General features: G+C 39.8%; 1 protein-coding gene across 4 annotated transcripts in view; it reads left to right on the plus strand.

Annotated features, from left to right (window-relative positions):
- The first annotated feature begins 5526 nt into the window (after window positions 1–5526).
- The window catches only part of OCIAD1 (OCIA domain containing 1), a 28093-nt gene continuing 20683 nt past the window's right edge, over window positions 5527–12936 (plus strand). For 2 of the 4 annotated variants that reach the window (XM_039241076.1, XM_039241075.1), the window contains exons 1-3: window positions 5641–5723; window positions 7005–7067; window positions 7703–7783. In XM_039241076.1, coding sequence (XP_039097007.1) covers window positions 7010–7067; window positions 7703–7783 — 139 coding nt within the window. In that variant the 5' untranslated portion in view covers window positions 5641–5723; window positions 7005–7009. Of the gene's footprint in view, window positions 5724–5763; window positions 5921–7004; window positions 7068–7702; window positions 7784–12936 lie in introns of those variants that run through there. The other 2 variants (XM_039241077.1, XM_039241078.1) reach the window with 2 other exon arrangements.

The following is a 12936-nucleotide window of genomic DNA, read 5'->3' on the forward strand; positions in this document are numbered from 1 at the left end:
TCATTTTTTTTAAGTTTATTTTGAGAGAAAGAGAGACAGAGAGGGTGCACGCACAAGTGGGAGATGGGCAGAGAGGTGGAAAGAGAGAATCCCAAGCAGGCCCCGTGCTGGCATAAACCCGAACCCATAAACCATGAGATCATGACCTGAGCCAAAATCAAGAGTCGTATGCTTAACCGACTGAGTCACCCAGAAACCCCTAAATGTAAATTTTAAATATTAAGTTTAAATTTGAAATGGCCAGGAGCCCCTGGGTGGCCCAGTCAACTAAGCGTCTGACTTGGGCTCAGGTCATGACCTTGCGCTTCGTGAGTTTGAGCCCCAAATGGGGCTCTGTGCTGACAGTTTGGAGCCTGGAGCCTGCTTTGGAATCTCTGTCTCCAGCTCTCTCTGCCCCTTCCCCGCTCATGTTCTGTCTCTCTCTCTCTCTCAAAAATAAACAAACATTAAAAAATTTTTTTTGAAATGGCCATACAAATTTTCTGACTTTTTAGCGATTATCTCTTTGAATTCTTTTTTTGGAGTTTATTTACTCATTTTTAAGTACTCGCTACACCCAACATGGGACCCAAGATCATGGGTTGCATGCTCTTTCAACTGAGGCAGCCAGATACCCCTTTTTTTTGTAAAGGTTATTTATAAGTAATGAATTCTTAATAGTTCTCATCAATAAGAAATTTTGAATGGAATGACCTTTCAGTGTTTACAACTGAAATTTTATCTAAAGACTCTGAACAGTTTTCTTATCTTTCATTAGCAAAAGTAACCTAAAATGTCCTGTGATAATCCGAGTGAATTTGGAGTCCAAACGAACTTTTAGATTTAAGTATACCACAATAAGGGTGAGCTCTAATTTGCATTGCTTGAGCAGTCCATCTGCAGTCCACCTGGACATCACAACAGGATGGAGCGAATACAAAAGACCAGACATGCACAATTAATTTGATGCCTGAGATTTGGGTCTGCGCTCTGAGGCTATTCCTTGGAGCCACACCCACCAGGAGCCCCTGTCCTCTCTCCTTGGGTCTCTCTGCTGCTAGTTGCACCTTAGGATGCCTGCCATGCTCCCTGGGCGTCTAGAACACAAATACGTCCAGCAGCTCCTAGGGTCCCTGCCCACAATGTGCGGCGATGTGCCCTAAATTTTCTGCCATTTAGGGTGCAGAAGACCTGAAAGATGCCCACCACTCTCATCATCTGTGTGGCACACAGGCATCCCGTTAGACTTTATTTCGTGCAAGGTACCCTCAGAACACCTCAAAGAAGGTCGCTCAGGCTACAAACAACTGGTCTGTGGGCTCTGCCCACAGCTTGTCACAAAGGCTGAATGGATCATAGCCTGAGTCATGCCTGTACCACATTCACAGAACGCCAGCTGGGAAATCTGCCTTAGGCTATTAATTATCTCTTGTCCCTCCCGAATTTTCTTTCAACTCTTCTTTATCAGGTCTTCCTTTAACAATTATAGTTAAGTCTCTATGGAATTAAAAAAAAACCCCATAAACTAACCTTCAACCATTCTTTATTTTCCCTTTAGCTACCACTCTAGGACTTCCATTCACTGAACAACTAAGCTTTGGGAGAGAACAGTCACACTTTTTTCCATGTTTTTCCCACGTTTTTCTAAACCCACTGTTATCTCGGTATGAAACTGCTTCTTGCAAAAGTTATAAATAACCTTGTTGCTACACTTAATAGATAGTTCTCAGTCTTTATCAGCCTTTGACATGAGTGACTATTCCTTTCTTCTTGGAACATTCTCTTTCCTTGGCTTCTATAGCATTACATTTTGAGCAATAAATAGGTGTTGAGCACTGGGGAGCCTGGAGAGTCATGGACTGGAGAGTCTATGGTGAACAAATAAGACACAATCTCTACCCTCATGGAGCAAAACTGGAAATAATAATAATAACTGCTGAATAATAATCATGATTATGGAATTTCAAGAGTTTATCTGAGAAGACAAACTTTTTCTTGACACTGAAATTAAGGAGGAGTTTATTACATGGTTTGATTTTTTAAAAATTTTTATTTGAGAGAGAGAGAGAGAGAGAGAGAGAGAGAGAATATTAAGCAGGCTCCATGCTCAGTGCAGAGCCTGATGCGGGGCTTGGTCTCATGATGCTGGGATCATAACCTGAGCTGCAATCAAGAGTTGGATGCTCAACTGACTAAGCCACCCAGGTACACACATGGGTATCATTTTTATGAATTAATGACTACCGTCAACAATTCCTTTATAATTATTTCTTATTATTTTAATGTTTATTTATTTTTGAGAGAGTGTGCACGTGTGTGCCTGAGCGGGAGAAGGGCAGAGGGAGAAGGAGAAATAGAATCTAAAGCAGGCTCCAAGCTCTGAGCTGTCAGCACAGAGCCCAACCTGGGGCTCAAACTCACAAACTGAGAGATCATGACCTGAGCTGAAGTCAGATGCTTAACCGAAGGAGCCACCCAGGTGCCCCTTATTTTAAGTTATGTCTAACAAGCAAACATTCTTATGGTGACATTTCATTAGATCTTACCTCAGTGCAGGTATTTTGAAGTGACTTAATTTAATCCAAACAAATTGATTTCTGGTGATCTCACAGTTCAAAATTAAAACACTAAAGCTCTGAATTTGCTAATAAATCCTGAAGCCTCTATCAATTGTGAGTCAGCTTCTAGTAAGACTTTGGATTTTACCCAATTTACGTTTGAATTCTTTGGTTGTTGCATCACCCAAATTACAAATAGATCTAATAACTTCTAAATGCCAGCACAGAAAATGACAGTTCAGTTTGAATATTTAAAATCTTAATTTGTTCCCAAAGAAAGAGCACCATACTAGAAATCCAATTTATCAGTTGATTTGATTACTGAGAAATATGCAGGCAATCGGACATACACTTATCAAAATACCCTAATGCCATGCTTTAGGCCTGGCTCAGTAAATATAAAGAAAATGATATAATTGGATTCTGGGATCTTACAATCTAGTCAGAAAGCAAAGATCAGGGGTACCTGGGTGGCTCAGTCGGTTAAACGTCCGACTTTGGCTCAGGTCATGATCTCATGGTTGTGGGTTCAAGTCCCGTGTTGGGCACTGTGCTGACAGCTAGCTCAGAGCCTGGAGCCTGTTTCGGATTCTGTGTCTCCCTCTCTCTCTGACCCTCCCCTGCTCTCTCTCTCTCTCAGAAATAAATCAAACATTAAAAATTAAAAAAAAAAAGAAAGCAAAGATCAGATTTTGCTTTAGCATACAGCTTACTCAGTAGGTCTTCTAATTTTTTATATTTGTTTCTTATAAAAATGTACTCAACAAATTCATTGAAGAAATATTTATTGATTTCATACTATGTGCTAATCATTTTGATGCCAGACAGGCTCTTACTCTCATAGATCTTGCAGTAAGTGGAGAGAGGAAAAGCAATTAAAAAAACAAATAATTGCTTTAGATCATAAGTGCCATGAAAATAAATATGGTAACAGGGAGTGACTGGGATTCCATTTTAATTGGATAACCAAAGAAAGCCTCTTTGATGTGGTGACACCAGCTGCAATCTAAGAAGCCATGTGAACACCTGGAAGAACAGTATTCTAGAAGAGAGAACAGCAAGTGCAAATGCCCCAGGCCTACTCTCCACTTAGCATTGGGTATTATTTATCAATGTTGATTACTATTAATACTAAGAATGTTATGTTTAATATTATTTATTAACAATATATAACATTATAATTATATTAAATATAATAATAAAAATTATAATTATATAGTAATTATATAATTATATTTATTACTATTTATATTACATTATTATATATTAATATTAATATATTAATATATTTATACATTATAAATATATTTGTATATTATATATTATAAATATAATAATTATAATTATATTTAATCTAATTGATGCTATATATTAGTAATGCTATTAATATTAATAATGGATATTATTTATTAATACCGATGATCTTAGGGATATTTTGGGGAGTGTAAAGATTTTTCAACCAACGTCTCTGTCCTAAAAGAGTTCCATAACAGAGACAGACATAAGCAAAAAGATCACAATAAAGTGCAGAGAGAGCTACATTGAAAAGAGCTGCCAGGGAGGAGGAGTGATTAATTCTCTGGGGTGTGTTTCAGGGAAGGCTTTACAAAGAAAGTAATGTTAAGGTAGGAGTTTGAAATACCAACAAGATGGACCAGCAGGGAAGAGGGTTAAGCTAGGGGGAATAGCATACAGGTACTGTGAATGTAAAGGGCTACAGGCTGTGTTTCTTTCTTTCTTTTCTTTATATTGCTTGCTTATTTATTTATTTATTTGAGAGAGAGAGAGAGAGAGACAGAGCATGAGCAGGAGAGGGGCAGAGAGAGAGAGACACAGAATCCGAAGCAGGCTCCAGGCTCTGAGCTGGCAGCACAGAGCTCAACACCAGGCTCGAACTCACGAACGGTTAGATAATGACCTGAGCCAAAGTCGGTTGCTTAACAGGACTGAGCCAACCAGGCGCTGCAGTCTGTGTTTCCTACTGAACACTGCAATAGAAGAAAGTGAGGCTCAAGAGAGCAGAGGCCCAGTCATGAAGGGCCTTATACTCTGTGCATGACGGGAGCTATCAAAAGGTTCTAAAGAAGGAACCACAGGTTTGTGTTTTAGATGGCTCACAGTAGGCTGTCTCTCTCAAATATTCCTGCGGGAGAATAAATATAGGGCAGCTCTACAGGCAGTGGAAAGGGTGAAATGAGGACAGTCGCAGAAGGTTTCAGAAAGGTAAGAAACCAGAGAGGGTTTTTTGGAGCTGATGAATCAAGAACTCTGTCGAGTCACTGGTAACTTCCAGTACCCGGCTCATAGTCGGCCCTCAATAAGTATTTGTTAAAATGAATACATGAATGAAGGGCGGCTGTCTGATGAACATAAGTCACGAGACCCACAATCAAACATAGACTCTTCCATTAATAGAGAACCATTGGGTGCTTGTAACTTTTCAGGCGTGTTGCTTTACTTCTAACAACCCTACGAGACGGGTGTTACGTTCCACTTTTCAGATGAGAAAAACTTGAGGCTCAAAGAGGTAATGCACCATGCCCTAGGTTCTAGAACTAGTCAGTAGCAGAACTCAAAACAGAGACACATAGTCAAGTGCGCATGCTTAATAATTATTTTCTACTGCTTTCAAAGAATGAAATAAATTGTGTAAAGCCCCAAACCAAAGAAATCCAAGAAAAATCGGTTATCTCAACAAGGGGATCAGAAGGGGTTCCTGAACTCTCCCGTCAGCAGGTCACCGGAAGATCACAGGTACGTCACAGGGGCCTGAGGCCAAAAGACCCTCGGCGATCAGGAAGAGGGCGGGCAGGGCCTCCAGGCCCGCAGAGACGGCCCGCGCAGCCGCAGTGCAGCTCGCGAGCGCCGCGGTCTGGGCGTGAAGGGAGGAGGGACAAGCAGAAGGGGGCGGGGCAGACAGACGCCAGCACCGGAGGCCTCACGCCTTTGGATTCCGCAGGGAGGTCTTGACGTCATTTCCTTCCGTAGGTCTCCAGTGCTTCCGGGTCGCGGTCATTTTGATCCCGTATTTGGGTGACTTCTTGGAGGCCAACTTGCTGTCTACTCCCCACCCCCAACTCTGCTACCGTGCCGCTCCGCGCGGTTTCCTCTCTCCTGGCCTTTCGAGGCCTTCTGCCCCCGATCGCCTAGGCTCGCCGCGTCGTCGCTCGCCGCTGTCGTCAGGAGGTGGGTGCAGTGACGCAAAGAGCCCCCCATCTCGCCCCCAACCTGCTCACTCCGCGCGGGCAGCTGCTATCCTGCACTTTCCGCCATTTTCCCGCCTGTGAGGCCTGGCGGATCGCGCGTTGGCTTCGGAGGGTCGGTGCCCCGCGGAGGCGAGGGAGTGATTCTTGGTGACAGACGTGTGTATTGGGGGGTTGCAGGTGCGAGACGTGGAGATGGCGGTGGGGGATGGAATGAGGGAACCGACGATAGACCGACGAGGGTTAAGTTCAGGGTGTTTTTTTGTGGGAATAAGAGGTTACAATTGTGTTGTCTGCGAGGGACCTTGCCAGCCGCGTCTGTAGGGTTTCTAGGTAGTATGCGGTTACGGGAAATAAGGTTTCACTTTTAACTTAATTGTCGTTAGGATGGAAGTAGTCTATTTAACAAACTCCATCCTTTTTTTTCTAGCCAGGGGATTGACGTGTAGGTTTACCGAGTGAAATATGGAAGGGCCTCACTTGCTATCCTAATCGTGATGCCATTTCCCATTATTATGTAAATGGTTTTTAAGACGGGTAATAATCTTGATCCTGTGTGAGGACTCTATAAAATTCGCAGTTATCTAATCTGTTCGTCTTTTACGTCTCGGGGCATGGGTTAAAAAAAAAAGTAAATAAAAATATATATTTTTGAAATGTTTGCGTTTTAAATCTCGAATATTCTAAGTCTCCAGGGAGCAAGTAAAGTTTGCAGAATACAGAATTTGCTGTTACCGAGAAAGGTGTGACGTCTTTGTTATTCAGTTTTTGTGGAGTAGTGCCTTGTGGGAAAGATTGTATGTTTCATGCTGATTATTTCATCTTTTAAAACTGGAATCCCAGAAATGACTTTAATTTTTCCTCTTCTGTTTTGGGAAATCATGGTAATCATTGTGCATATATTTTTGGAAGGACTAAAACAGAATAATGTGAAGTAACCAGCTTCAGGAGGAAAAGTGTGTCTGTTTTATCGATATCCTATTATATCTTAATTTGATACAATCTGTTGATAAATACTTACAAAGGACCTATTGTTTGTTCTTTTTACAGTCAAAGGACCTAAGATGAATAATCAGTTCCAAATTAGTTATTAGGTCTGTGACTTGTATTTAGGTGACTTTTTATTATATCAAGTACTTCAGATGTAGTAGTGTTTAGTAACTATTTGCTTGATTACCATGTAGACTAGTGATTTTACTATATCTTGATTTATTTTGGTGTATATAACCATTTTTAATACTTAACATAAATGTTTTTGATGCAGGAAAGATGAATGGGAGGGCTGATTTTCGAGAGCCGAATGCGGAAGTTCCAAGACCAATTCCCCGTAATTATCAATATTAAATATTTGTTATTAGAAGCACTTTCCATGTAGAAAAACTCCTTGCCTTGAATAATAGCAACTGGACTGTCTTGAGTATGTGACCAATGCAGTGACACACACTTGGGTTTCTTTTCTTTTTTTTAATTTTTTTAATGTTTATAGATTTTTGAAAGAGACAGAGCATGAGCAGGGGAGGGGCAGAAAGAGAGACACACACAGAATCAGAAGCAGGCTCTAGGCTCTGAGCCATCAATCAGCGCAGAGCCCAATGCACGACTTGAACTCATGAGTCTTCGAGCTGGAGATCATGACCTGAGCCAAAGTAACTGACTGAGCCACCAAGGCTCCCTCACACTTGGTTTAATTATCTGTTGCCATTTGAAGTTCTTAATAATTTGAACAGTGGTTCCAAATTTTCATTTTGCACTGGACTACCACGTTATGTAGCTAATTCTGACTAGTAGATAGTAGCACTAATTTCTGTTTGAAGTCAATTTGTTAAAAATTTACAAGCCAGTTTTTCATTACTTCATTTTAAAAAATTGGGAGTGTTTTGTTAACGTTCAGACTAAATTAAATTTTTAGTCTTAGCTTTTCCATGGGCATTTTAACGTTTGCCAATTTTCCTTGGTAAAAAGACATAGGAGCTGATTACATTCCGACAGAGGAAGAAAGAAGAGTCTTCGCAGAGTGCAATGATGAAAGCTTCTGGTTCAGATGTAAGTTAAATTTTCTAATCAACAAAATTTGACCTTTTTAAAAAAAAAACACCTTATTTATTTTTGAGAGAGAGAGTGCAAGTGCGTGAGAAACCGAGAGGGAGACTTAGAATATGAATCAGGCTCCAGGCTCTGAGCTGTCAGCACAAAGCCCAACACAGGGTTCGAAATGAAGAACTGTGAGATCGTGACCTGAGTCAAAGCTGGATGCTTAACCGACTGAGCCACCCAGGTGCCCCATGACTTTTTTTGATATTTAATGTTTATTTTGAGAGAGAGTGCATGTGCACACACGAGTGGTAGGGGGCAGAGAGAGAAGGAGAGAATTCCAACTGCCTCTGTGCTACCAGTGCACAGCCAGGTGCCAGGCTCAATCTCATGAACCGGGAGCGGAAATCAAGAATTGGACGCTTAACCAACTGAGCCACCCAGGCGACCTCAAAATTTGACTTTTAGAACCTGAAATTATTGTGACCTCATATAGAAAAATGGGCTTACTTTTGGTGTAGTGTGGTTATTGCTAAAAGAGATTGATGAAGGAAAATGAATTGTATACGTTTAGTAATAATGTTTAGAACTTTATTCAAAACTGAGTTAATTTTGTTGGTGACAGTGATAGTTAGCATTTACTGTATGTACATGGATTATATGAAAACAACCCAGTAAGACTGATAACTATTACCCTCACCTTACAGATAAAGACTTTAAGAGTTAGAGATGTTAAATGAATTGACCAGTGTTACACAGCTGGTAAGTTGTTATGTCTGGACTTGAAGCCAAGTCTGTCTGAGACAGAAGTTTGGGATTTTAACTCTTAAGCCTTCTAACTTACTGATAAAACCCCAGTAGTTTCCACTTGATTATTCTGAAATACTGTTACACTGCTAGCGGATTTGTGACTAGAGACCTTATACATGAAGATTTTGTTTTTTAAATCGAGAGATTATGTTGAAAGCAGTATAAAACAGCCTTACCTTGGAACAGAATCCTGGAGTTGCTTCAGGAACTCAACGACTGGTCACTGCAGTTCTTTCAGATAAAGCAATTCTACCAAAAAGGAGAATAGAATTTTAGAAAGGGAGATGACTTAAATAATTAAAGAAGATGTATATTTTCATCTGTTGGCCTGGTGTTTATGCTTAACAGTACTTGGAAGATAAATTTTATGAGACCAAGTCTTTGTCCTAAAGTAGTTTTTTAGTTGTAATAGAGACATTGGTAACACATGAAACACTTAGAGAAAGATTAAGTGCATAATGATAGTGGGAATTTTAAAAAGGGATGTTAATTGGAGTTGATTTACCTAAAAAAGGCCTTAGTAAATAAATGCATCTTAACAACTAATAAGGACTTGAGGTAAATGGAGAATGTTGGAGGAACATTTAGATGGAAGGAACAGTGAGCAAAGGCAGAGTCTACAATAACTTGATCTCTACTGGAGCCTTGAGGCTGAACTGATTGGAAATAGGGGTCTTGGGGCGCCTGGGTGGCTTAGTCGGTTAAGCGTCCGACTTTCACTTGGGTCATGATCTCGCGGTTCGCGGGTTCGAGCCCCGTGTCGGGCTCTGTGCTGACTACCAGCTCAGAGCCTGGAGCCTGTTTCAATCTGTGACTCCCTCTCTCTCTGACCCTCCCCTGCTCACACTGTCTCTCTCTCTCTCTCTCTCTCCTAGAAATAAATAAAACATTAAAAAAAAAAAAGGAAATAGGGGTCTTTTGCTGGGGGTAGAAAAACATAATACCAAGAAGTTAAAGATTGGATTCATTATACTCTTTAGGTTCTAGGGCTAAAGGGTTGGGTCGTAAATTTTTTAAAGGAAGATTTGGTAGCAGGGTTGCAGGACGGGTTAGAAGGATGAGTTCTACTTTGTGAAATCTGTTATGAGCTTTTGACAGTAAATCAGACATATATATGGTTAGTGCAGAGATATCATTGATTGTAGTGTCATTTGGACCAGGCCAGGTGGGATGGCATTGGCAGGTTTTTAAGTTTATTTATTTTGAGAGACAGAGAGAGAATCCCAAGGAGTCTCTGCACTGTCAACATGAAACCTGATGTGGGGCTCGAACTGCTGAACTATGAGATCATGACGAGTTGAAATCAAGAGCCGATGACCAGGCACCCCCTGGAAGATTTTTTTTTAAAGGATACATAACATGATTTTTAAATAAACTGACTATAGGGTGTATTAACTTAAAGAGGTCCAGCTTAGGAGACCAACTAATGGTGACATTACTGATTAAAAGGTGGTTTGAGAGAGTTCCTGTTTGAAGGAGGAAACAAATTTAGTTACACTTTGATTTCCTGGCGTAACATTTGATTGTGGAAGATCTGTAAGCAACTAGAGAGAAACAAAGGAGTATGGGAGAAATTAGGGTTTGAGGTGTGTTGTATTGGTGAGTTCAAGGAATTAAGCATAAAAATAAGAGCATAAAACTGATAATAGTATCTGTCATGTAGTTAATAGTAGGAATGGTGGAATACATTTGGGTAGTACCCCTGGGTAAGGAAACAAGTGGTGGTAAAAGAATCAACAAAGACCAAGAAGAAATATTAGCTCTCATATAATCTTGTGCCTTTTATCTTCAGTCTAATATTCAGAGACTTAACAGAGCTTTCAAGGTAGAAAGAACTTGAATAAGAATTAGATGATGATGCATCTGCAGTTGAGAAGAATTGTTTTATGTCCATTGCCATCATAGATCAGAGACTTGTAAAAAGTTTTCATGGCTCATAGTTGGGGAATAATTTCTCTGGGAATGTAATCGTGCTCTGGCAACATGTATTTCATTTTCGTAGGTTGCATAGAGTCGATAAAGTGATCTCTTTTCAAGTCTCTTGTTGACACAGAATTAAGGAAAAGACCAGTCTGGTACATGGGGGTTTGAGATCAATGTAACGTTAAGCTCATGACCATGTAGCTACTGTAGTGTCTAGATTGGTTTCTGGATAATAAATTTATGCTACTGTACAAGTTTTACATTCTAAATAGCCCTGACAGCATTGTACTAAAAGTATTGAAGAACTGTGGTCAGTAGATGGAGTACTCATGTAGGCCTGACTGTTAAAAGTAGCACATTAGCGTCTGAACAATAGAAGCCTCGGTAATTAATTCTGTGTATTAAAATAGATTAACCACAGGGTACTTGGCCAGCTCTGTTGCTAGACCATGTGACTCTTGATCTCGGGGTTTGAGTTTGAGCCCCATGTTTACTTAGGAATAAAGTCTTCAAAAAAAAAAAAAAACCAAAAAAAACCCAATTAATCACAAGATAGAAAGCATATAATAAGAAGAGGTTAAAACCCAGCTCATTAGTTGTATACCATATCTGAATTACTGGGAAATTACTGAATAATTTCTATTAGTACCTTAATATAATATATGATTACTTTTAAAACAGAGAGGCTAGATGTTGCATATTGCAGTAACGTCAGGCATAGAACACAGAACCTTGGTTGTAACCACAGATGATAGTGTACAAGTATCAGGAGAACTAATAGTCGTGCATCAGGAAATTCGGTACATTAACATTTGTATCTTCATGTAAAGATGCGCGTGTTTAACACGTTAAATATGCAGTATATCATGTTAATGTATAAAGGAATAATGGAATCCATGTTACTTTGGGGAGCATCATCTTCTGGCCAGTGATTTAAAAGTGTGATGGAAGTAGGAATGGGTACAAAAAGTCCTTACCAAGGTAATTTTTACATAATTTTTAGATCTGTTAAATACATTCATCTTGGTTTAAAATTAGATTTGATCTAGTGGGTCATTTTCTTTCTTTAATTTTTTTTAAATTCTACTTTAGTCTGCTTTTTAAATTTTAAAGTTTTTTTAAATTCTACTTTAGTCTGCTTTTTAAATTTTAAAATATAATTATGAAGGGATCTTATTTCTAGTTGTTTGATGGTGTGGCCCTGTGTACTGACGAAACACAGCTCTGTGCCCAAACATACGGGTGATGAAAGGATCCGCAGAAGAGGGTCTGTTTAATGTGTATTGCACGTTCCAGTAGTTCTTAACCTCTGGAATTACTGAAAAGATGTAGGAATTCATACTGGTTTGATGCATCATTTATAGATTTTGTGGATCATATATATGTGTTCTACTGGTTTCCTGATGAAACAGTGTAGTGTATGATGAGCATAGACTTTGATGCCTGTCTGGATCCAAATCCCAGCCCCATCACTGATTTATTAGCTGTGAGATTTTGGCCTAGCACCTGATGTCTGTATGCCTCAGTTTCCTTATTTATGCAATGGGGATAACAACTCATTTCATGGGATTATTATGGGGATTAATTCAATTTATTTTGTAAGTGTTAAGTCATCTATATTAAATGGTAAGTGCTACTGTGATTAATGAAATAAAAGTTTCAGTTGAATACTATTATGAATTTAGTGTGGCATTTTGCTATTCTAAGAGGAGAAGAGTTTAAGGAATTTTAGGATTCCTTGTATTGGATATGGTTGGGACTATGGTCATAATGTAAAATTGCTTGCAGTCAGCAGTATTATTCATTTGCCAAAAGAAACAGATTATTATTATTTTTTTTTGTGTTTAGTTTTGAGAGGAGAGCGCATGCATACGAGGGAGGGTCAGAGAGAGAGAGAGGGAGACAGAGGATCCGAAGCCAGCTCTGTGCTGATGGCAGTTGACAGCAGTGAGCCTGATGTGAGGCTCACAGGTTTGCGAGATCATGACCTGAGCTGAAGTCAAGACTTGGAACTGGCTGAGGCACCCAGGTGCCCCTTGAAATAGGGTTGAGCAGATAGACCATAGGTGAGCAAACCATAGCCTGAGGGCCAAGTCTTGAGGTAGACTTCATGCATTGTAGGGGAATAAGGCCACGGACCAGGGAGCCAGGAGACTTGGGTTTTAGTTTCAGCTCTACCACAAGTTACCTATCTGTGTTGCTTTGGGCACATGATTCTGAGTATCCCTTTACTCTCGTTAGAATAAAAACTAGAAATTTCTGAAGTCTGTTTCGGTTTTACCATTCTCTTTTATTGTGACAGAACACATGAGTTAGACCTTAATTCTTTTTTTTTTTTTAAATTTTTAAAATTACTTTTGAGAGAGAAAAAAAGAAACCAAATGTGAGTGGGGGAGGGGCAGAGAGACAGCGACACAGAATCCAAAGCTGTC

This window comes from Hyaena hyaena, unplaced genomic scaffold (genome assembly GCF_003009895.1).
Source record: "Hyaena hyaena isolate Hyena2069 unplaced genomic scaffold, ASM300989v1 scaffold_187, whole genome shotgun sequence".
In the NCBI taxonomy this organism is placed as follows: Eukaryota; Metazoa; Chordata; class Mammalia; order Carnivora; family Hyaenidae; genus Hyaena; species Hyaena hyaena.